The 26,634-nt window shown below is 37.0% G+C and overlaps 1 protein-coding gene across 1 annotated transcript; it reads right to left on the minus strand.

Moving 5' to 3' along the window:
* Positions 1 to 3,227: 3,227 nt before the first annotated feature.
* MACC1 (MET transcriptional regulator MACC1) lies at positions 3,228 to 24,712 on the minus strand. The gene is made up of 4 exons (XM_035021397.1): positions 24,598 to 24,712; positions 20,874 to 22,915; positions 16,484 to 16,672; positions 3,228 to 3,440 (listed from the first exon to the last, which is right to left on the minus strand). The coding sequence occupies exons 1-4, from the start codon at positions 24,710 to 24,712 to the stop codon at positions 3,228 to 3,230; spliced, it is 2,559 nt and encodes an 852-aa protein (XP_034877288.1).
* Positions 24,713 to 26,634: the final 1,922 nt, after the last annotated feature.

Genomic DNA, 26,634 nt, shown 5'->3' on the forward strand with positions numbered 1-26,634 from the left:
TTTGGAACTTCACTAAGTTACACAGCAGTACATGGGAAACAACTTCATATGGAAGAGGGAAAATTATGTGCGAATCAGAAGAAAAAATAGCTATTTTAATTAGAAAAGCCTCTAGCCACATAATTTTTCATTATTCTCCTTTTTCTTTATATTGCTTCAAATATTCCTTAGACATTAAAAAATTACAGAAAATATAATTTACAGCAGCATTGTATGAAAATTCAAGTTCTGAACCTTCTAATTATAGCATAGTATGATTTGAATGTTCTCAATGGTATTTCCTTTTCCTTCTATTCTATTTCCATAGCACGCATTCAAACCTGTTTATTGGCAGTGACATTTCTTAGACCAGTGCCATCCATTCATGTAGTACATGCTGCTCCTTCCAGAAGTCTAGTCATCCTCAAGGTCAAAACTTCATGTGGTATTTTGTATATTACAGGACATGAAAGTGTGCTGTATCCATTACGGGTATGAACAGTTAATTATCTGCTCTTGCGTGCACCTCCTTAATTGGCCTTCATAGAAGGGCTTTAACAGAGGAATTGGAGGGTCTGTGGCTTACATAGAAAAATTGTTATACGGCAAGCGAGCACTGAACTAAAATCTCGACCTAATGCATCATTAGAGAAAAAGCCTGAGGTACTGAAAGAACTATCTATGATATTTCCACTTCCGAAATGCTTAAAGAAGCTTTAGATTATGGCTCTTGATGCTTTTAATGATGTCAAGGCTGGGATTTAAGTGCCTTATTAATTCCCTTGATTTGCTGCCAAATATTAAAGGCAATCTGTGATTACTGAGTTAATCTTTTCTGATTATGAAATCCATTATAGGAAGAAAAATATAAAATTCAGAAAAGTAGAAATGATTTATAAAAATATTAGAATATATTTATAAGAACAGAATGTTTGGACATGGGTTTAAAATTCCTCTGGAAGGATTTGTTACAAGACTATAAGATATCTTTGTATATATTAATATTTAAGCCATTGCTTTATCCTTAAGTTGGACCTCATGTTTTTCATTTTTTAAACTCTTTTTAAACTTCCCAGCCACAGTCACAACACATGATGCGATATAAACCTGAAGTGATTTGTTTAATCTTACTACCCTAATCAGCTAACAGGATCTCTGTCTTCTCAGATCTTGGAGCCTGGAAAAACCCAGTTATTAATTCTGTACTATCTCTTCCCGAAATTCTCTGGTTTGCTGACATGTTAATAAGATTCCAAGAATGTTCTAGAGAAAGCAAAATCACCACTAAAAATGATTGTGTCCTGAACTTACACACTGGTTTTTTTTTTTCCTTGCTCTCTGAATTTATTTTCAACTAAAATAAATTCTGTCCTTGAATGTGTGTACATAATTCCCTGGGCAGGCTATGTTCTCTTATTATCAAATATAAATATTGAAAGCCTTTAAGATTGTTCTTAAACCTAAATCAAATTACCTTTGCCAGCATAACAAATAACCCAGGGTGGGTGTATTAAAAGCTCTAAAAAGATTCTGATTTTACTTTTTAGCCAAATGGACATGTTTTATTCAGGATCCCCAAACAAAATCCTTATTCAGCTCATCATACTACCTTTGAGGGCGTATCTTTCCTTCCTTCACTCCTTCACCCTTTTAGGCCTGTCCCACTGCCTCCCTGCATCTCTTAAGCCCCCCTTCTGCCCAAGGGCTTCAGTGCATTGAGGACCTACCTCTTCTACCCTTCCAGACTAGAAGCAATGCCTGATTCTCCTTCGGACTCATCATTTCTTTCCCAGGGCAAACATGCCTGATCCTTTGGATTCCTGTGATGGCCCTCCATATCTCTATCCCTTGGCATCTCAGCCTGTCCCTTGCAGTTCTTATTACAGATCCAATTTTACATTTAACTATATAATGTTTTAAACTGTTGCCTCTCTCTGTCACTGGGCAGTACTGAAGTCAGGGATCATGTTGTTTCTTCTCTTGTTAAGCTCAAACATCTATGTGTCTGCCACAGAGTAGGTACACACATTCCATCTCTTGATTAAGTGACAATAAATGAATGACTGTCCAAAACACATCAACGCTGACAGGTGGCCAAAGGATTTAACATATGAGTAAGCACAAACCATCTTTTTGTGAACTCTACCAGCAGTTAGCATTTTTACTGGCCTAAATTCCTATGTAGTCTCTGTTTTCCAAAAGCTTTATGAAGGGGTCTGGTAAACACACACACACACACACACACACAAACACCCACACATTTACATGAGCATTCACACACACAGATATCAGTGTTTTTGGTGGTTAAGATTGCTACACTCAACAGTGATAAATCAGGTTTCCAAAAACTAATTTTTCTTACTAAAACTCCCTGAGAGTTAAAGAACTACTCTGCACTATGATCCTGAAGAAAAAGTCCAAGTTAGGCAGGATTAGCTCTGTCCCAAAATGCTGGAAGAAGGTGGTGAAAACTACAGCCCATGGCTGCAGACAATGGATTTCTGATGATAAGTCATATCTCCTTCTGGCAGTCTTTCAAAAGATGGTAGAAAAGTCCAGCAAGCTTCACTTAAAATGAAGTAGCTACCCTGTCCCTATAAGTTTTAATATGCATTTTTAATTTTTACTATTTTGCTATGTGCCATGTTTTTTAGAAAAATAAATAAAACCAGGTTTTGCAGACGGAAAACTTACTTCACATTGCCAAATAGCCCTGAGTGCCCTTTCCAGTCCTTAGTCTCTTCAAATGAAAAATGGGAAGAATGTTAGCAAAACTCCACTGAGAAATAAAAGAGATCAAATATAGAAAGCTTGTAGCCCTGTGCCTGTCCACAGAGTATGTGTTTGCTTCTCCTCTCTCTCAACCTGCCTACTGGTAAAACTCCAGTGTTCACCCTGGAACCTCTAGTTTATCTGGGTATCTGTGTGATGTAATTATGCTAACAGTCACTTGTTTTAACTTAAAGAAATTAAAAATAACTTTGAAAGGGACAGAGGGTTTTATTTTCCTTTCTCAACAACAAAACAGCTTAATGTTTGCATTTGAAACTTATATAAAAAGACATGTTTGATTATAGAACCTATCCTTGGATTTTGTGTTAGGTTGTGCTTTCACCAGGAAAAAAAAAAAACTTTTTCAAACTTGAAAAAAATAAGTAAGACTTTTCTGAGATTCTTTACACACACACACACACACACACACATCCCCCTACCATTCTCCCTTCCTCCCCAGAACATACCCTTCATTTTTATACTTCTTCAGAAGTAGAGAATGCAGTTGCTCTCAAAAACTCTAAGGAATGTATTAGTATTAAAGCTCCAGTTAAGTCTCGCCACTGTTTGGTCACAGGGTTTTTCATTCTGTCCAAAGCTGATTGAAGGTCTTGTAACACGTCTCTATAGCTGTTTCCATAGTGAGCACCCCAAGAATAGAGAAAATCATAGGCAGGTTTCCACATCATCTATAAAGAAAAAAAAATTAGACTGGAGTAGTGTGGAAGTAAAAGAGAGAAGAAAATAGATGCTTTAAAAAAAAGAAGCTTTAAAAGCCTCTTAAGACATAAAACAAAATGGAATACCAATTATGTGTGGATTTACTTAATGTCATGAAAAACATGTTTTAATAACTATCATTTCCCTCTTATATCCCTGTGTTTTTAAACCTAGAGGTTTTTAAAATAATGTCTACAAGTAGGGCCTCTTTTTTTTCTTGATCCATCATCTAAACATTGTTTATTGCCTTGATCTGAATATAAAATCCTTGCACAATTTTTTGATGATATTGAGATGTTACCGAGGTAAACTTCTCACCCTCTGAGAGACTTTTAAGGTAAAAGTAATGACTCTTTTATTGTACTAGTATCTGCAGTGAGCTTTATGACACCACATATCAGAAGGAGCTATATAGTGTATTTAATTCTTTAAGTAAGTCATTTTATTTGAGCAAGTCTATAAACAAGGAAAAATGTACCTTCATGATCAGGTCAAAAGGAAAGCAAAAATACAGTTCACTAATTAAAAAAAATAATGAATCACTTTATGACCAAAAGAAAGATCAATATTCAATTCTTCATTATGCTTTCCCTGAGCCCCTACCCATGCCAATGACATCATTGTCTCCATAGAAATAAATGTACGTCAAAGAGGAACTTCATGTTCAAGCATGTATGTAATGGTAACCAAGGAAACCAGGCTCAAGGAGAATAAAGACAAAGGCTGAACAAATAAGACAAACTGCAGAATACACACACACATACATACACACACACACACACAGAAACACAACCAGCTTAAAATAAATTTTCTCTAAGAAAACAACAAAATCAACCATGCACTTATAATTGGAATATTTGGAATATAAGCTTTATTACCTGCTACTTATTTGGGTTCACTAAACTCATTCATTTGTGATTTTATCACTTGCAAAATGCAGGAACACAGACTGTGAGCTCAATATTATGCAGAGTTGCCCTCTTAAAATAGAGCCTCCATTAACAGTAATATCACATGAAGTAGGGCCTTGGGATATAATTTTTTACCCTGCTTTGATAGCCTCAAATACTCTACAATTGAAATTAAAAGGATGAAAGACCTAAATAAGGAGTTTCATTGTGTTTCAATTCAATCTACATAAAAGGCTAGGCATTGAACTCAAAAGACAGTTTGATGTTATTTGTCCAAGTTGGCATTCCTGAGAAACCCACAAACACTCATATCTTCATCTCTCTTAATGAAGCTTGATTCTGCAAGGTACTGAATAGAAAATAATTATCAAAGTTATACCATGTCCAGGTGGTCATGATGCATCGTCCCAAATGGTCCCAGATTTTTGTATGTAAGCTTTACCCTGTCCAACCGGGCTTATAAAGAACTGTCTCTTCCATCACTGATAGACTGTGAATGAGGTGTTCTCTCATCTATTTTTCTGAATACTCACTTTGAAACCAAACCTCCCAATTGCTGGTCACCACTAATACCTCCGCAATGGAAGATGAGTTGAGGCATATTAACAGAGATTCAATCTTGCCTGTCACTGCTCAGATGCAAAGACGCACTAAACGAGCAGATTATTTTGTAGTGAGTATATACTAATCCTCTGTAAAAGCTTTGAGACCTGTCTTCTATGTTGCATTCATTTAAAATGCCCTGATGCTCAACTAGTTGGCACGTTATTTTTCAACTTGTCATATGTTGTTTAAAATAATGATGTTTATAGCCAAAGTCTTCTAAGATTTTATGCTAAATCCCTTAGTAAGTGAATGATAAAAAGATGTATTTGAAGATATTTTATGATAAAGAGCAACTGGGAACATTTCAGTACCAAGATGATGGCATATATCACAAGAAAACAGATATCTCTTAAAGAATTGCAGTGGGTAATTCTCAGGTCATTCACTATTCTGTGTGCAGAGTCAGAGTAACTTCAGACAGGCAGCCAAAATGGCTGCCCTGCCCTTCCTGGTAGAAAAACTCTGCATTGCATATCTTTTTTTTTTTTTTTTTTAAGATTTTATTTATTTATTTGAGAGGGAGAATGAGAGAGAGAGCATGAGAGGGGTGAGGGTCAGAGGGAGAAGCAGACGCCCCGCCGAGCAGGGAGCCCGATGCGGGACTCGATCCAGGGACTCCAGGATCATGACCTGAGCCGAAGGCAGTCGCTTAACCAACTGAGCCACCCAGGCGCCCTCTGCATTGCATATCTTGCCGCAGCACGGGGGACTGCTGTGTATAGAAAAGCCCTGAGGCATGTTCAATCATGCAGCAGCCTCCAGATGCTGTCTGAAGCAGGAAATACACCCAGGTGATACAGGAATTGGAAACTACAGATTCAGAAGAAATCCAATGATACATTTATCTACTCCCTTATGCAGAGGGCCATCTAACACTCTCACATATGGCAATTTTTACTGAGAGAACATTTCAGTCAGCTCTTTCAATTCAGAGAAATTTGGAGAGATTTCTGAGCCTGGACCCTAATTAAGACATCCGAAAGTGTAAAAGGATGCCCCAGGACAACTGTTAGTCAGAAAAGCAAGGAGAGATATTGCTTTAAACTCATTGGGGATCCTCTGGAGTCGAATCCCTAAGCTACACAGAAATGGGCACAATAGCTCTGGGCTGAAAACACTAGGGCCATGGTAAACGTCATGATTTATACTAAAATGAGTATATATTGCATTCCATTTTTGCTTCTCTTTGCAGCAAACTAAATCTGAATATTCCTTCAGTGCAAAATCTGATCTTCTATATAAAACATCATTCGTGGCTCTCAATAGAGATGACAGAGAAACACTATTGTAGCACAAATACAATGAATATATTCAAAATACATTGTTCATTAATTCATTATTTCGCTTCTTAAAGAATTTTTGAGCAGCTACCACTACAAAGAATTTTGTTACAGAAAAGAATAAAATGATGAATATGGCATGGCTTGCTTTTAGAAGCTCTTAGCCGGGGCGCCTCGGTGGCTCAGTCGTTAAGCGTCTGCCTTCGGTTCAGGTCATGATCCCAGGGTCCTGGGATCGAGCCCCGCATCGGGCTCCCTGCTCAGCGGGGAGTCTGCTTCTCCCTCTCCCACTCCCCCTGCTTGTGTTCCCTGTCGCACTCTCTCTCTCTCTGTCAAATAAATAAATAAAATCTTAAAAAAAAGAAAAAATAAAACACCAACCATTTAAAAAAAAGAAGCTCTTAGCATAGGAGGGAGATAGATACTAGCACAAACCTGGCCCAGTGTATGATTAGACAGGATTTGGTTACTACTAACAGTTAAGAAAAACTCAAAAACTTACTTTGATATTTTCATTTAGTGTAATAAAAAATGATAGTTCCATTGACTGAGAAGCATTACGGTATAATAGAAAGAAAGATGAGTTTTGGGTTGACCTCTGAATTACGTTCCCTGTTGGATGGGTCACTTTGAGTAAATTAATCAAAGTATCTGAGCTTTGTATTTTGCACTCTATAAAATATAGTTAATAATGTCCAGGTTTGTATCCAAAGCACCTCCTAACGTGTCTGGCATATAGTTGGCACTTAATATTTTTAATAGGATATGAATGGGTAATTTGGGATGAGAGAAATATAAGGAGGTATTATGCTGAGCGAAATAAGTCAATCAGAGAAAGTATGTATCATATGACCTCACTGATACGATGAATTCTTACTCTCAGGAAACAAACTGAGGGTTGCTGGAGTGGTGGGGGGTGGGAGGGGTGGGGTGGCTGGGTGATAGACATTGGGGAGGGTATGTGCTATGGTGAGTGCTGTGAATTGTGCAAGACTGTTGAATCACAGACCTGTACCTCTGAAACAAATAATACATTATATGTTTAAAAAAAAAAGAAGAAGAAGATAGGAAGGGAAAAATGAAGGGGGGGAAATCGGAGGGGGAGACGAACTATGAGAGACAATGGACTCTGAGAAACAAACTGAGGGTTCTAGAGGGGAGAGGGGTGGGGGGATGGGTTAGCCTGGTGATGGGTATTAAGGAGGGCACGTACTGAATGGAGCACTGGGTGTTATACGCAAACAATGAATCATGGAACACTACATCAAAAACTAATGATGTAATGTATGGTGATTAACATAAAAAAAAATATATAAGGAATCTAGCTTTAACCCTACTGCATATGAGGTAAAGGAAGGAGTATCTCTAGCTTCAGTAAGACATTGGGATAGAGATATGACCTCCAGGGAGCAGCCAAGAGTTTAGCATCACTCATGCTAAAGTGATGATGAAAGCATGAGAGTGGAGGAAAATGCCAGGGAAGAAAATGAAGGGATGGAAAACTTAATCCTCAATTAAGTCTACAGTTAGGGATCACAAATAAGAAATAGAAGGGGCGCCTAGGTGGCTCAATCGTTAAGCGTCTGCCTTCTGTTTGGGTCATGATCCCAGGGTCCTGGGATCAAGCCCCACATCGAGCTCCCTGCTCTGCGGGAAGCCTGCTTCTCCCTCTCCCACGCCCCCTGCTTGTGTTCCCTCTCTCGCTGTGTGTCTCTGTCAAATAAATAAATAAAATCTTAAAAAAAAAAAAAAAGAAATAGAAGCAATAAAAAGATGGAGAGAACCTGGTGTCAGAAGAATAGAAAATTAAGCAGGGTACTTCATGGTGCAAAAGTCAAGGGCTGATAGCATCCCAAAAAGGACATTCAGCTCACAGCAGCTTCTCAGAGCCTGTTGTTCACATAGCCTCCCAACTCGATGTTCAGTGGCACCACATGGAGAGGTTCCAATCACCAATGTTAGGAGTTTTTACACCATGACTTACAAAGCATGACAATAATCAGTGCAATAAATAATCAGTTGCTGTCCTTTGTGGCATAGCTATATGATATTTAACTCAAGTCCTTAAATATTTACACTTTTATTTCTTCAGCACTTCTTTCTATGTCATTCTACCTTCCTTACTCGGCAAGTGACCATATGCTATCGAAGGCAAAGACCCAAGGGGAAACTTGCACACATTAATTTAACTACAGACTTTATGAAATTGTATCCAAAAATACACATTAAGAGCCACAAAGTATTCTCAGCTTTGTAATCATCAAAGAGAAAATGAAGTCATTTTTTTTTCTGGAAATGTCCGAATGAATAAAATAAGTAGAATAAACAATTTTCTTTCCAGGATGACCAAAGTCCTCCAAAAGCTGGAAGTGACTGTGGACTGCTAAGACCTCTTTCAGGTTTATGTTATCTTATATCTCTTCAGTGGTTTGAAATAGTTCTTCCGCTGAAGTAGTTCCTCCACTCTTGTTCAGTGTTATGCTTTAAGGAATGATGCGGAGAATCCCTGCACTGATGCTTAGACAAATCAAAAGGAGGCCATGCTCCTGAGAGTTTGTTTTTGTGGAATTATTCTTAATCACAAAACAAATTCTCTCAGCTTTCTCATCTCTGTCACAATTATTTGACACGCAGGCCTCATTCTTACTCCTCTACTCTTAGATTTTTATAAAGTTAACTTCCTGATGTTACGGGTTCATCTTTGAATAGGAAGCATGAGGCTGACAAAAGCATGGAGCTGTTAATTTCCTGGGGGTGTGTTTTGATCTCCCTCTGTAAGTGGCAGCAGCATCAGTAAGCATTTAACCTAGTGAAGGTTAACAGTTTCCAAAGTCCTAGCATTTGTGTAAAAGATTTATGTCTTTGGTTCCGCTTCCAGGTATCAAAGGACAAAGAAGAAGGTAAAAGAGCAATAAAAGAAGTAGCGAGATTAAATGAAAAGAATAGAGATTTAAAAAATCGTTTTCCAAATTTAGAGTGCTTAGTCCCAGAAGCCAGTAAGACTCATTAGATAATGTTCTAGATGATGAAATGCAACATGAATAAAAGCAATTCAGATCTGAGCACAGCATTCTATGTCTTTTTTTAGCTCATAAAACATGAATAGCATAAAGAATGCAGTTGGTTAACTACATTTGGATAATTACATTTTGCCACATTAAAAGATTCATAACCCACCTACTTTCCTCATAAAACTCTAGGAGCAATGTTTCATTTTAAGTGTAATTAGCTGAAGAAGTATTAAGGCAAATTTGCCTTATTAACGATTATAACATGTGTTCTATATTCAGTACATCATCTACAATATCCAAGTGGGCCTTCTATCACCTGTAATTGGTAACTACCTAAATATTGTTGAAGATGAGGCTGTTATCTTCAGAGAAGAAAGGAGGCTAACATATCAGGGGGTCCCTATTTCCTCAGAAGGGAGGTGGTACTTGGTTAAAACTTGATGTAAGATTCTCTTGGAAAAGTCTCTTTGGGTACAGCTAGCTCTGTTTCCTTTAGGAACAACCACTTGGAACATCAGGGAGTAAGCCTAAGCCAGAGGAAGATAGAGGACTCACTGCTTGCTAGTGCATGTACTCAGAACAGTTTAACATCTTCGGAGAACCTACTGGACAAGTCATTCTCACTGCGTCACTAACTCACTCACTAACCAGGAAGAGAGGTCAGGTCACCTCGCTATAAATCCAGGGTCATTTCATTAAAGTATAGCCACGGATTTATTTCAATGTTAAGCAGTTTTAATAAGTGCTGATTTACATCTTATACTTAGCTGGACTCTGGTTTTCTAAAATTCCTGGTTGTTTGTGATCCCTCAAAATAAACCTTAATAAAGAAAATCTAAAATCTAAATCAAATATTGGTGTCTCTAAATCCATTTTAAGATATCTTTATAATATTTAAACTTTAAAATATTTAATAATATGATTATTTCTATTTGATTTTCAGTGTGTAATAAGACATATAAGGTAGAATTAAACCAAAGATCATATGAATACAGTAATGAATTCTACTATGATGTGGTTTTTTCTTTATCTCATAATTTCAAAAAATGGAGTATCTTTTGGAATTAAAGATGGTAGCAACAAGCATTATAGTATTGTACAAAATAGACTATGATGATCTAATTATTATGTCACCATGTCAAATCTCTAGCACAAACAATGAAGAATTGAGCAATTATTCCACACATTTTACCACTGGTAGATGAATTTCCAGATAACACTTTCCCATTTTTTAAGAAATTTTAAATACATCTCTTCCTATAAAAGCCCATCAAACCATACATTTAAGTACCAAGGCTAGAACTGGACAATGCTACATCCCTATAAGCAGAATCCAGGACTTGCTGTGTGAGCCAGAAAACCGTAAGAGTTCAAGGACATTCCTTTTATCTTTTACAAGAAATATTTTCCAAGGAAAATTAAATGTTGTTAAACTGATTTAAAAAAAAAACAAACGCTGACCAGCCAAGATTTTTTTTCTCATTTTTTTCCATGCAATTCCATTCTGCCAGTTTCTCAGAAGAGAAACCTTGAAATCATTGCTGACTTTTTCCTTACCTATATTCTTTCTATAATTACTCTCAGCCATATTACTAAAAAATTATTATACTTTATTTCCTTTTCCAAAATCACTCAGTGTCACACAGTGTCAAATTCACCTCTTAGTCAAAATAGTAGATAATATGTATTTAGTTATTGCAAAGGGCAAAGCATTGTTCCAAATATTTCATATACATTGTTTCATTTAATCCTCCAAATATCCGATGAGCAAGATAGTATTTTTCACCTCATTTTACAATAAAAAATTTTTTTTTTCTAGAAAAGTCCAGTAACTTGCTGAAGGTCTTAGGGCTAATAGATGATAGAGTTGGAACAGGAATCCAGACAGGAATCTTAACCACTATGGTCTGGCAGTCATTAAAGACTCTCTCTATCGACTTCCAATATATATATCTCTGACCAATATTTCTGACCATATCTCCCAATAATTACTAAAATGCTCTCCCTTGTAGCCCGCATATTCTCCTCAGTGGTCTTTAGAAGTCACTGGTATCAAGAAGCACTGAAATTCCCTTCCAATCCTCTCCAATTATTCAAATGCTACCCATCCTTCAGGACTAGGATATGTCTTCTGACAGTTCCTTCCCACTTTGATCTTCTTTTATAATTCTGAAAGGACTTATGATCAGTTGTGCATAGTGGATAGGACTGTGTGTAAAACATATCTGGGTCTGGATCCCAGTTCTATACCTAATAACCATGTAATTCTGGATAATTTACACAAATGCATTCACTCTCAGCATATTGTAAAAAGTGAATAGTTATAATGTCTTCCTTACAAAGTTTGTTAAATGAGATATGGTGAAGAAAATGCTCATAAAGATTAGCTGACACACAGTAAACATGCAATAAATTGCAACAACTATTACTATTTTCATTTTCATTTAGTTCAGCACCTAATCATATACTTCCTTAAAATAAAACAACTCAGATATTGGGGTGCCTGGGTGACTCAGTCGGTTAAGCAACTGACCCCTTGATTTCAGCTCAGGTCAGGATCTCAGGGTCATGGGATCAAGCCCCATGTCAGGCTCTGTGCTGGGCGTGGAACCTGCTTAAGATTCTCTGTCCCTCTTTCTCTGCCCCTCACTCTCTCTCTTAAAAAAAAAAAAAAAATTAACAGTTTATCTCAATTCCCAGGCCAATTAAAACTTGGCTTTAGAAAGAAAAAAGTCATATTTTTCATTGTTTGTGATTTTTGTAGCTCCTAATGTTCCAATGCTGAGAACTGATAGTCCTAGTAAATGTGTTAAGTGTACAGATGAATTAATTACTTCAAGAAAGGATTCAGAGGAAATATACTAAATAAGTAGGAAGAATTCCATATATACTTTTTATTCATGTATAAAAATAAATAAAATTAGCTATTTGAGGAATACCTACTTTGTCATTTTAAATCTAGACCTACAATAAAGTGCTTGGAACACTATAGCTGCCAGTAAAAAATGAGGAGGGACAAAGTTAAGGCTAGAAGATAAAACAGAAAATCAAATCCTCACTGACTGAGTGTTGACTACAAAAAGACTTATAAACACACCAGCCAGTCATAACTCTGTAGGTGAGTAGTTTCTGATATGAAAATATATTACAATTAGCAATGTTGACTTCCTTAGGCTTCCATAGTTAGGGTGGCCCATTCTGGGAGGTCAGATAAGAAATCAGCCTTGACAGGCCTTATTTGTGCCTGTGGTTGAGGTGGACCCCAGTGGGGTAGAAGGAAATTTGATAAGAATAAGTGATCTTTTAGTGTCCTTTTTAAATAAGTGGCCTTATTGAATTAGATGGAGAGAGCATATTCTTTATTGTTAGGCAGGGGCCAATGGAAGACAGTTGCTAGGAAATGTGTCACATATACTATTAATCCCCAGAAGGAGAGGTAAAGAGTATTCACTTTAGGTTGAGAATATCTTAGCCCTGAAGTTCCCAGCATTTCCCCTTGTAAAATCCAATTTTTTTTAAATAGGCTATTTTTCTAGTATTCTGTTGATTCTGTTTTTGAGTTAAAGCTCTAAATATCTTCGGAAAAACTCCAATGAATTTTCATTAATTTTCACAGGAAAACCTTGGCAATGATTAAATATCTTGGTATAGCATAAATGTATTTTCTTTTCAAAAGAAATACTCTGACAAACATATTTCCCTTAGAATCAGATTCCAAGTTTTGTTGCTTTGCTTTTATGTAGGAAATGCAATTTCATTAGAAAAGTTGAATAACATTTCTTATAACTTAGGGAGATAGTTAGTTTGAAAAGTGACATCTCAGAAGTCTCCAGAGAGAAGCTTTTCTTTTTTCACTATTTTTAAAAAGATTTTATTTATTTGACAGAGAGAAAGAGAGAGCACAAGCAGGGGGAGTGGCAGGCAGAGGGAGAGGGAGAAGCAGGCTTCCCACTGAGCAGGGAGCCCGAAGTGGGACTCGATCCCAGGACCCTGGGATCATGACCTGAGCCAAAGGCAGGCCCCCAACCAACTGAGCCACCCAGGCACCCCCGGAGAGAAGCTTTTCTTTTCCACCTTATAAAAGAATAAGAAGTGGCCAAAAGTACTCAAGAAAAATCTGACATACTATTAATAATCTGTATTCTTTAATTGGATTGAAGCTTAATGAAAATGCAAAGGCAAATTTTGGTAGTATCCTATGATGGCTTGAAAAAAGAAAAAGAAAAAGAAAAAGTGAAATGAGTTCCCTACCCCCCAGTCCTGACCACATCTGGCTCTGCCACTCAGTGCCCATGGTGGATTTGGCGTGGGTGGGCAGAGTATAATAGTTAAAGTACAAGGGCCCCAAAACCAAAGCCTATGCTCCAAACCTGGTTCCATGACTTCCTAGCTATATATGTTTAAGCAAGTTACTTAGCCTCTCTACGTCTTAGATAGTATTAGTATCTGCCCCAGAAGCTTTTGTTGAAAGGACTAAATAAAGTTAATTTTTGTGATGCTCTTGGAACAGTGTCTGGCCCACAATAAGTGCTGGGTAACTGTCCTTGAGATAGAATAAAAATAGAACAAAAGGAAAAGGGAGAAATTGAAGAAGAAGGAAAGTGAGTGGAAGAGCCCGACTGTAGACATTGGCACACATAGAGAGGAATTGTTGGGAAGTGTGCCCTCTGAGAAGTGAGATAAGGGAAACCGAAGATGCATGGGAACCACCAGGCCTCGTTAGCTCCCTGCCCCGATGCTGGTTCCCTCCCTCTGCATGCCCTACCCAGAACTAGTATCAGCATGTTTTGAAATCATTTCTTGACTTGTAAATTGATTGTATTGAAAAATCAGCTCCTTCCTGACAGAAAAATAATTGTACAGCTGTTTTTTGTTTTTTGTTTTTCCCAGGAGGATAAAAATTAGCATACATTTACCCTTTGGTTTAAGTGGCCTCTAACAGGTAAAAACTGCCCTAGGCTATTGGGAATGGCTTTAGGCCCATATACCATGCATAATTGTCTAAGCATTTAATAACATGGATCAGAGTGATGATTTTTAGCCTTAGCCACAGTAAATTGAATGATAACCCCTAGAAAGACACCCAGGGATTTTCATTCCTGCTTCTGAGTATTTTATCAAACTCAGACATAGACTTAGTCATTTGTGATTTGGACTGTACAAAAAGTGAATAATGGAAAAGTAGGCTGTTTGTTGGCTTCCATCAAGATTTGGGAGAAAGACAAAATATAAACAATCAAAATTAGAGAGAAGTTAGATGCTTAACAAACCTGAGAGAATAAATAACTCTCTGGTAAATAATTCTCAAGAAAAGCTTTTTAAAAACAAAGAATTACTAAGAAAAAAAAAGTCTGGCTTTCAATTAGGCAACTTTTTGTAAAAGAATTATTTTTAGAGTAGTTTTAGGTTCACAGCAAAATTGAGAGGAAAGTACAAGATCTTCCAATGAATGCCTATTCATTTCTCCCTCCTGACACCTGGCAACCACTGATCTCTTTACTATCTCTATAGTTTTGTCTTTTCCAGAATGTCCTATATTTGGTATCATACAGTGTGAAGCGTTTTTCAGATTGGCTTCTTTCACTTAGTAATAGGCATTTAAAGTTCTTCCATGTCTTTTCATGGCTTGGTAGGTCATTTCTTTTTAACACTGAATAATATTCCATTGTTTGGATGCACCAGTGTATTTACCCATACACCTACAGAAGGACATCTTGTGTGGACAAAAGTTTTCAACTCTTTTGGGTAAATACCAAGGACTGTGACTGAGTGATCATATGCTAAGAGTATGTTTTGGAAGTGCCTTCCAAAGTGGCCGTTACCATTTTGCATTCCACCAGCAATGAAAGAGTTCCTATTGTTCCACATCCTCGACAGCATTCGGTGTCATTGGTGTTCTGGATTTTGGCCATTCTGATAGGTGGTGGTATCTCAATTAGACAACTTTTTAATCAATTTCACTGAAATATCAGAGTACTATATCCCTCATAATGTTGTCTTTTTTCCTTCTTAAAGGTGTGTTGTCTTTTAGCTCATTCAGTAAAAACTCATTTGTAGATTGTAATGTCCTTTTTAGTGTATGGAGATAAATGTAGTCTAGAAGGGAGAAGTAATCTATAAGGGGAAATAGGTCCTGGATGCTCTTGGCTAAAGAGTCTGTTTAGAGGAGTCTTTGCTGGAGAGCCAGGCTCCAGGAACCCTGAAGCTTCCACTGCAGCTGCTGGGACCCAACTGACTTGATCTGACTCTTCAAGCTTCATGGAATGGTTGTCTTGTTCTGCTCATCCAGCGGGCATAGTTGCTTCAAAATAAGAAAATTTTCTCAAGATATTAAAACCCAGCTCTACGCCCAAATAGGAAGTGGGGAACATAGCTTCTGCCTCCTACCAAGGCATCATCTAATCAGAGAGATCACCTTTCCTTAACTGAAATATCTTGAAAATGCTTTCACTCATGTAAGAGAAAGATACAGGACATTTTATATGTGCTCATCACTGGAATACTTTATTTAAGTCAATAAAAATGGATTCACTTTCTTTATGATAAATTGAAAAAATATTTATCTAACTTAGGCCCACCAATATACATTTGTTTTAATATTAATAAAAAATATTTGCATGGTTAATATTTACTTTGTACCAAGTGTTGTTATTCTGTATTTGATGTCTATAGTTCTTACTGTATACAAAATTGTGAGATAATGAAGCTCTTAGATATTTTTAGCTCTCATTACCAGTAACCCTGCACCATCCACTTCCTTAATGTTTGCCACCAAAATTATTTATTACAAATGACTAAGTCTGTGACTGAGGCTGATAAATACTTATTATTATATCTTCTTCCTTTGTTCTGATTTGGCCCCATTTCCTCCCGTCAAAGTTTATCTGTTCCCTGCCTCAAGTTCTTATAGCCCTGCTTACTGACTGACTAGCTATCCAATTTGGTCCAATTATTTGATCAAAGACCATGTTAATATGTAATCCAATAGGAGAAACATCAATGTATTTTAAAGGTTCTCGATGCCTTTGAAGAGCGATGTGTGTATATTTCAGATTATGTTGATGGTTATGGGGGCAGTGACTTCAGTTAGGGATCCTCTAGGACACTCCCTCAATTAATCCATGTATGTGGTATAGGCTTGATTACATTTAATTTACTTGGTCTGTAATTTTTTACTATCTAATTAGACAAACAGAAATCTTACCTCAACAGCAACATCTCCAGCTTTTCCTCGGTGAGGAATTTCATATGCCTCCATCTGTTGCTTTGTGAGTCGCACTAACTTTTCAGCTAGTTCCCTCCAGCCTTTTCCAAGCTTGACAGCTGAAGTCAAAATAGCAGCCTCTTGGATGAGATGTGCTACTAACCCTTGGCAATCCATCTTAATCAGAGCCTGCAGCAACAATTACATATCACAGTTAAAATCAACTCATTTGGTCTTTCTCCTATAAGTTAAATTTTTCATTGTATTTTCTAAAAACTGGAATCCTCTTTCTCACCACACGTATATTTGAGGTTTCTAGACTTCAAAAAGCTGATTTACTTTTAAGCAAATCCAACCAGCAAAATACAGAGGGTATGATTAGACCAAAATTAAGGGAGATTTAAGCCCAACTCAGTGACTAATTATAGGGCCTTGGGTAAACCACTCGACTAATATGTTTCTTAATATCCTAATTGGAAAGGGAGGAAGTTGAACTAGACACTTACAAAAATACCCTGAGGTTCTAGCAGTCTATAATTTATCAACCCAGGGATGATTATTCACTCTGCAAAAAATAATTCCTTTCCTTACCAGAGAATTGGCTACAGGATTTCTCTAAAGAATAAGCACACTGGTGCTGGCAAATATTATTTTACTCTTCATCAAAATGTGATTTAAAACTCCCCAGAATAATGCCTCTTGCACAAAAAATGAGATACTACTATAACTGTGAACAAAGCTATAGATATTTAGACTTTAGAAAATCAACTCTCTCCCTTCACCATCAGTGTAACTGTGTTAAATAGAACCACAACTTAGTAAAGATAAAACACTTAGTCTTCAACAATGCAAAATGGAAAACCATCAGACAGTCTTCCCTTCCCTTCCTTCCCTTCCTTTCCTTCCCCTTCTCCCCTTCCTACCTTTCCCTTCCCTTCCCCTCCTTCCCTTCCATTCCTTCCCTTCCATTCCTTTCCTTCCCCTCCTTCCCTTCCTTCCCTTCCCTCCTTAGTTAGGCATCTGAGCTTTGTCAATCACCATGCATATTTCAAACAAATCTATGAGTTTCCCTTTGCCTTGAATAGGTTTTTAAAACACGGGATTAGATCTATCTATATCTCTTCCCTGTTCAAATAAGCAAATAAACATGTGCGATAGTGCCTCGTCATTTAACAGCACTAAAAAGCTTTATCTATCACTATGAAACAATAAGTAAAAATGAATGGCCAAGTAAGGCAACTAGTAAAGCCCATAGAGTATTCATTCCTATGGAAGCATTAGAAAGACCACCCATGGTTTTTATACATTGACTGTATTGGTCCATAAATTTATGGTGAGGAGTTACGACCTCAGAAAAAAGCAGCACTGAGCCAGCAGGCCCTGGAAGGCACTTTTAGTAAATGGTAGAATGGTTTTAGCAATGCTCATTCCAGTTTCTTGTTTTAAGGAAAAGAAATCTGCAGTTGGAGTTACAAAATCTGAGTTTAAAATCCAATGCCACAAAGTATAGGACTTTAGATAAATCACAAAATATCTCTGTTTAATGATTTTTAAAATGGATACCATGGTAACACCACCCTCTCTAGTGGCCTATAATCTTTATGAAAATTGAATCAGATATTCAAGTGCTTTAGGAAATGTCAAGTGTCAAGTATATAAGGACAACCAGTCTCAATGTCTAGATATGACTGAGGGTTTTTTGAACCCACAGTCTCTATTAGTTCCCTTCCAGCACTAAAAATTAATACATAGTTCAAGAAAAACATGTACTTATTATACAAATAAAGTTTCAAGAGATGGCCTCTATAGCCCACGTTCCATCATCTTCTGGTCAGATAACCAGGCCCAACCCCCCTCCATACAGAAATCCTCAAGCCTTCACTGAGGCATGTTATGAGTTTTTAGGAACTACTGCCTTGAATGAGCTCTCCACCAGCACTGCTTAGTCGGTCACCAGAGCCACTCACTTACTTAGCATACACCAATATAGTGCAGATATGATTAGACTACAATTTCCAGACCATTTGGCCAAAATAACCTTTTTTTGTCACTAAGAGACACAAGAAAGCAATTTTCAATTCAAGCCCTCATGAGTTGATGCTGAACATGAGCTAATGTAGAGGTAATGAGAGGTAATGAGCTGCTGTAAAAGGCACATGCAGCTTCACCCAGGTGGATCAGCCAATGACTCTGAATGGCCTAGATGGAGAATTCAGCACACCGTCATAAGACTATCTCCTGTAGGGTGGAAGCCCCAGGAGGGGCTTGGAAAATTCAACCCTGTCAGTATCACTGTAGAATCATAAAAATAATAAAGGAAAGAAGATGTTTTACATATACAATTCCTTGGTAAATTATTGTTGATGTCTCAGAATAAATTCCTCTCCAGAAATCTCTCTTCTCCACATGCACCTGCATTAGAGCTGTCCTCCTCTCTGTGAACCTGCTGGTGTAATCCTACTCATCTCTCATAGGGCACTGGCCTTGCACATTAAAACGGCATTTACTACACATACCACTACACGTAGTCACACAAGCTTCTACACCACACCACGCACACACACATTCATAACTGTTATGGGAAAGTAGAGTAGTTTCAAGTGTGGCTTTAGAACCAAAATGGTCTCAAACCGCATCTCTGATACTAACCAACTGTGGGATCTTGGGCAAGTTTCCTAGCCTCTCAAGACTGTTGGTAAGATGAAACTCCTAGCTAGCTATACTTACTCTGAAGAGTTGTTATGGCTAAGTGAGAGAGTGTGTTTAGAGAGTTCAGCACAGGGTCAAATACACAGAGAACCCTACAGGAGTGTTAGCTATCATTATTATTATTTATACATTCATATTACAGCCACTTTTAGGAATATACTCTTGATTTTTCTTTTTACTTTTATAAAATACTGAATTTCCACTTTAAAGGCAAAACAGTTCTTTATCTTCTTTATGACTCTCCACTGAGCCTTACACTGAAGTAAATGCTATGTTGAAAAAAACAAATAATCCTGAGAGTTCTATTAAAACATGAAGATTATGAAGAGAATTAGCAATATCAATTTTTGGGTTGTGATGCATTACATACACAAGAAGAATATTAAACTGATAAAGTGAAGGACATTGATAATAAGGGTTTTTTAATTTTGATGATATATTTTAAAAACAAGACACTGCAAATTAAAAAAAAAAAACACTAAATAGTGGACCTATAAGAATGGACAAGTTAATTAATCTTGTTTCAGTTTGCTTTTTTTAAAAAAGATTATTTATTTTTAGAGAGTTGGAGAGAGCAGGGGTGAAGGAGCAGAGGTAGAGGGAGAGAGAGAATCTCAAGCAGATTACACACAGAACACAGAGCCCAACAGGGGGCTCAATCCCAGGACCCTAAGATCATGACCTGATCTGAAATCAAGAGTCAGACACTTAACCAACTGAGCCACTCAGGCTCCCTAGAAAGAAAGCTTGAGCAGGGGCTGGGAGCAGAGGGAGAGAGACAAGCCGACTCTGGGTTCAATCTCACAAGGGCTCAATCTCACAACCCCGAGATCATGACCTGAGCCAAAACCAAGAGTCTGACGCTTAACCAAGTGAGCCACCCAGGTGCCCCGGCAGTTTGCCTTTATTTACTTTCATGTTATTGAAGCTGCTCTGATATTTTAAGAGCTATTCAACTACTTGAGAGAGGAGGAGAAGAGATCTCTTAAGTGATCTCTTAACAAACAATCTTTAAACATCTTTTGAAAGATGATTCTTGGAAGCCTAGTTTCTGGGAAAATCACACTTGAATTTTAAAACTAAGAAATTGGGTGCCTGGGGGCGCCTGGGTGGCTCAGTTGGTTAAGCGACTGCCTTCGGCTCAGGTCATGATCCTGGAGTCCTGGGATCGAGTCCCGCGTCGGGCTCCCTGCTCGGCAGGGAGCCTGCTTCTCCCTCTGACCCTCCCCCCTCTCATGTGCTCTCTGTCTCTCTCATTCTCTCTGTCTCAAATAAATAAATAAAATCTTAAAAAAAAAAAAAAAGAAATTGGGTGCCTGGGTGGCTCAGTCCTTTAAGCATCTGCCTTCAGCTCAGGTCATGATCCCAAGGTCCTGGGATCGAGTCCCACATCCGGCTCCCGGCTTAGTGGGGAGTCTCCTTCCCCCTTGCTTGTGATTTCTCTCACATTCTCTCTCTCTCTCAAATAAATAAATAAAATCTTTTAAAATAAATAAATAAATGAAACTAAGAAATCAATTATATGATCTTGTAAGAAAATATCTATATTTGCTATAAAGTGACTTTAGTTTATTTGAAACTGCTGAGAATTTTTTAACTTCTCTTGTATGTTTCTATAAATATTCCCAAGTTAATAAAGTTCTCTACGGTAAACAAATTACTGTGATCAAGCAATACTCACCACAATAAGTTCATAAAGAAACTTCCTGGTATTTTTATCTGCATGGCAATCTTCCTTTAACTTCTTTACAATATAGGAAACTTTTTCTGATTCTTTGTCTGCTTGTGTTTGGTCAAAATCTTCTAGTGCCAGATGTGAGTAACCCAAGACATCAGCTAAAACTTTCCAATCATAAACTTTTTCTGACACCAAAGTCAATACAACTGAGTAGATGTAAGTCAGTTTTTTAAAGGGTAGGGTAATTTGTTCAAGAAGATTTCTGGTTGTGAAGACATTATCAGACATAGATATTACTTGTTCTTTGGCAATCACCTTGACATTTTTGCAATGTACAAGTCCAACTTTACCTCTTAGGACTCCCACATACCAATCTTTCACTTTGGACTGCCCAATGGCTTTTACCTTACCCTTTCCAATAAGAGCTACTGTGTCCCCTTTGAAATATTCAAGTAAGTAGTCAATCTTTTTTTGTCTTAGCACTGCCTTCAGGGTTACCCCATAGTTGGTAAAGTTCATTTTTTTGTCTTGAAATGTGGGATATTTCACACACACTGTTGGTAATAATGGAGCAGACTTGATTTTCTTCTCTTCCTGCAAATCGCCTGGCAGATATGAGAGCCTTTTTAGGTTCGGAGCTGGATCAGGTGTAGTGACAAAGAACTGTGTAACTGCTCTACCTTTGGGAGGCTCCACCTGAACACGGAAAACAAACAAGTGCATTTCTCTGGAGTCAACTAAGGAAAATAAAAATTGTTGATTAACTACTTCGCCTGCTAGCAACTGCTTTTGCTTAATTTCTTTCCTTTCTCTTTCTGCCTTTACTTCAAAATCAGGATCACATGTAGAAACAGAAATATTTAAATCTTGTGGCTTGTCAAGTGAGAACGAATGCTTCCCCCAGAGCTGAAACACAACTGGGGATGTGTTTTTTCCACCCTTCTTAATATCAGAGATTGTAAGCTTTCCTGGCATGTAACTGTGTCCACAAACTGTGAAAATAGCAGTGAAACTGGGATGAATATATCTGGGTCCATAAATTCCAATGGAGGTGGTTTTGTGGATACAATCCCAAATGGTGGCAGCTGGTGACTGAGTAGCTTTAATTTGTGCAGCAACCACGAGATACATCACCCGGCTCAAGTCTATTAGCTTGACTTGGATGATGTCTTTATAAATATAACAGTTGTTTAACACTTTGAAAGGGCCTTCTTTACCCAGGCTGTGTAAACACACCATTTCTGTCATGACTTGACTGAAAGGATCCTTTCTCACTTCAGCCCCTATTTTCATCTCCAGCAAAATGGCTTCCATCGTATTGAGGTTGCCTAACATGATTTCCAATAGTGGGCTTACAGTGCATGAGAGATCATGGTTAAGCATTTGTGGAGGTTCAAGGAATGCCCTTAGAGACACCTCTTGGAATTCGCCCACAGCTACATGGCCTTGGGGCACATGAACAGTGATATCTGATTCAGGTAATTGTACTGACCCTCCTTGGTGGCTTAATTTGCAAACTACCACGGTCTCTGCAACTTGTGTTTGGGCCCATCCGGGACTCTGATTAATTGTATTCAAATCCAGGCAGGAACGGGCCAGCTGGCGTTGACTTAACCAAGCCATTTTATAAGCCTCTCTATCATTCTGAAGCCATTCTAAGTCTTGTTCTAGGATCTGGCCAGAGTTTTGTGTACTCTGATGGGCATGTTCTGTGTCATCTAAAATGTCCAAAAGTTCTGAAACACTTTTAGATCTTCCAGATGCCTGTGAGGAAGACTGCCTAAGCAACTGATGTGCATATAGTTCATCACCGGAGGAATCAAAAGAATTTCCAGTTTCTATTTCTCTAAAAAAAAGAAAAGGGTCTTCTTTCAAGATGGAAACATTATCTCTCTTCCGGTTATTTCTTAGCTGAGTTATGTCATCCAAAAACGGGTTAGAAGCAGACAGTTCATTCCAGAACGGATTTGTAGCCTTGGAAGAATTATTGCCATGACGTGTGAAAGGATCTGGCCAATTGAGAAGAAATCCTGGGTCTGGACATTCTTGTTATTTAGACAAAAACAAAACAAAACAAAGATGAGGTGGCATCCTGGGATACAACCAACTAATTCTTATTATAGCTTAAAAATTGAAGACTTTTTATTTTGTTTTTTGATCTCTAGTCTAATAGCTCCTGCAAAATTAATGTTAAATTTGCTCAAATCTTCATGTTATGAGGAAAGAGAAACTGTTCTGCCAGTTTATTTTGACTATGTTCAATGTTATTTTATCTTAAGACACTATGATTTACAAATAAGTGTTCAAAAATTTAGATAATAATCATTTGAACACATTTAAAAATTTTTTTTTTTTTAAGATTTTATTTATTTATCAGAGAGACAGAGGCAGGCAGAGGGAGAAGCAGGCCCCTTGCTGAGCAAGGAGGCCGATGTGGGACTCAATCCCAGGACACTGGGATCATGACCTGAGCCGAAGGCAGACGCTTAACCGACTGAGCCACCCAGGCGTCCCCATTTGAACACATTTCCTTGAAAATTACCCAGACTACCTACACTTATGCCTTATTGTTTTATGTTTCATTTTCACAAAAGAAAATCTCTGAACAACAGAATAATTCAGTCAACTATCCAAATTTTTCTAAACACTGAATAGTCAATCTCATTATATCTAGATTATTCATTTAATGTTTTTCTTTTCTGATAATAGTTTCCCTGTAAAAAAATCAAATGCACCTGTTAATAGCTAAAGTAATTTAGAAAAACAATATGCCAAATTAGAGAGTAATGCATTTCTTAAATTATTTCCTGTAGCTTTGCACTGATAAATTTTAATAACATTGAAATTTTTTCATGAAAAATAAACACTTCATGAAAATGAACATTGAAAAATAGATCACCATTAGATTTACTATTTGAAGGAATTCATTGAGATTTTCCAAGTTTAAAATGACAAAGAACAGGCTTACCACTATGAAATGAAAACATGTTATTACTTTGGAAAGTGAATATTTTAAGAATTGGCAGCACATGAAAATATTTACATATGAACCATAAGGAATTTCTATATATCTCACAAGTATTAGTCATTTTTAAATGTTTAGAGCAACTCATACTTGGTCATTTCTCAATAAATATTGGTAATGATTCTGTGGACTTAGTGAAACTGGTGTTGCTTTCATGAAAATGAAAGCCCAACTGGCCAGCCAAAATTGAAAAATGAATTCAAGCAAACTTACAGACTTTTTTGTTTAATATATATAGAACTACATCTAAATTGAAATGGGTTTTAACATCACATATTAAAAATTAGAATAAGCATTTGAAAAATAAAAGTTGTATTTCTCTCATTTCCATGTTTCTTCAATCTGGTTTCATCTAACTCTCTTCAAACTTACCTTTCCTCTGAGGATCAGTTCAATTCTTTCATTCTTCATGAAGATTTCTTAGCCCACTCCACCCTCTAGAGATCTCGTTAACCCTCAAATTCATTATATTTACTGCATATATCATTCACTTAATAATGAATTTTTGCCTTCTCATAAGATTTATATAATCCGTTGGCTGTGCTATTTTAATTTGCTCATCTTTTTAATGATAGTGTAAGTATTTCCATGATAATTTTATAATTTTATAATTCTTTTAATCCTCTGTAGCTTTTTTCAGAGGTAGACCTCCAACAGTTATCAGTGCTGGGTAAAAAAATTACAAATTATGAATTCTCATACCTGTAAAATGGAAATTTCTTGAGGATTTTTGAGCTTCCATGTCAAACAAATTTCCTTCAGACTTACTTCGTGAAATTCCTCCTAACCAAAAATGGGCTCTTGCATCGGTTGTCATTTTTCCACCTACAAAATAAATAAATAAATAAATAAATAAATAAATACTTTTTATAAGCATACATACACAGGTTGGCAGAGAAACTAAACTTAAAGTATTCACACATACTTATATAGAAAACTTCAGGGTACCTGGGTGACTCAGTCAGTTAAATATCTGCCTTAGGGTCAGGTCATGATCCCAGGAGTCCAGGGATCAAGCCCCACATCAGGCTCCCTGCTCAACGGGGAGTCTGCTTCTCTCTCTCTCTCCCTGTACCCCTCCCCATGCTCTTTCTCTCTCTCAAATAAATAAATAAAATCTTTAAAAAAAATAGAAAAATGCATATAAAAATACTCCACGTAGATCCTTTACTTCTGGTGGGATGCTGGACTGGATATCCTAAAATATGTATTGGCACTTCACTGAAAGATGCTTAGACTCTGGATTAATACCAACAAGCAAAATTAGAATGTATTACTGATCCTATTTAAAAAAGGTAATTAATGAAAATCCCAAGGATAACAAAAAAGAATAAGCTGAAACTTCAATAAATAGGAAATCCCTATTTGGTGAATGGAAGACAAATATTCACAAAACTGGAAATTCTCCCCTAAGTTCTGCTATACATTCAATGCAGTTCCAAGAGAAATCATAACATGTTATGTATATATATGTGTTTGTAACTTCTTAAGCTATTTTAAAATTTATATAGAAAAGCAAAGGGCTAATATTCAAGACAATCCAGAAAAAGAAAAAGAAGGAAGTGGAATATGCCACCAGCATTTTTTATAAATACGTGCTAAGTAAGACGTGAAATGGGAACAGAAATAGCCTCAGGACACACAATACCCCTACAAACAGACCCACCCTCACATGAAAACTTGATGTATGACAGAATTCACCACACAGAGCACTGTAGAAATGACAGATTATTCAATAAATGGTGAAGATACAACTGGTTGTCCATGCTTAAACAAATTACATTGATTATACACAAAAAATCAATTCTAAGAGATTTAAAGACTAAAAAGCAAAACTTTACAATAGAGTCTAAAGAATGATCTTCATGCTTTCTAGGAAGTAGAGAATTTCTTAAGCAAAGCACAAGCACAAAATGCAAACTATATTTAAAAAGAATGAGAAATCGTACAGGTAGATCAAAGGACATCATTTACAAAAAGTAACAACATAAGCCAAAAAGTGGGAGAAGACATTTCCATTACATGACCGAAAAAGAAGAAAAGGATTGGATTCTAAAAGACTCCTACAAATCTGGGGCACCTGGGTAGCTCAGTCAGTTAAGCATCTGACTCCTGATCACAGCTCAGGTCTTGATCTGGGGTCCTGAGTTCAGGCCCTGCATTGGACTCCATGCAGGGTGTGGAGCCTACTTAACAATAATAATAATAAGAAGAAGAAATTTAAAAGACTCCTATAAATCAATAAGCAAAATAAAAACAAAATTATAGAAAATTTTGAATAGATCTAAGTATTTCTTTAAAAAGTAAACACAAATGATCCAAAAGTATATTAAAATATGCTCAATTTATTGGAAATCAGGGGAATGCTAAATGAGACCACATGAAGTGCAATTACACCCATCAAATTTGCCAGAATTTTAAAATCTGCAACACCAATTTTTGGCAAAGATGTGGAGAAAGGGGGAAATCCTGTACACTCCTAGTGGAAGTGTCATTAGGTATAACCACTTAAAAATCAATCTGGCATCATCTAGGAAAGATGCTTATACGCTAGTACCCAGCAATTCCAATCTCAGTTACTCGTGCTACTAAAACCTTGTATATGTATGTCAGAAAAGATATTCATGAATATTCATTATGTTATATTAACAAAAAACTGTAATCACCCAAATTATTCTTTTTCATATGAATGGATAAATAAATATAGTGTTTTAATTCACTAAAGTACCATGAAACTAT

This window comes from Mirounga leonina, unplaced genomic scaffold (genome assembly GCF_011800145.1).
Source record: "Mirounga leonina isolate KUSES-001 unplaced genomic scaffold, KU_Mleo_1.0 Mir_174, whole genome shotgun sequence".
Classification (NCBI taxonomy): Eukaryota; Metazoa; Chordata; class Mammalia; order Carnivora; family Phocidae; genus Mirounga; species Mirounga leonina.

Coding starts and splice junctions, on each gene's coding strand:
- MACC1 (XM_035021397.1), bottom strand. CDS start 24,712: ATGACAACCGATGCAAGAGCCCATTTTTGGTTAGGAGGAATTTCACGA. Junction 22,916..24,597: donor AAGAAATTTCCATTTTACAG/GTATGAGAATTC, acceptor CTAAATAACAAG/AATGTCCAGACCCAGGATTT. Junction 16,673..20,873: donor TTCTTTATGAACTTATTGTG/GTGAGTATTGCT, acceptor TTGTTGCTGCAG/GCTCTGATTAAGATGGATTG.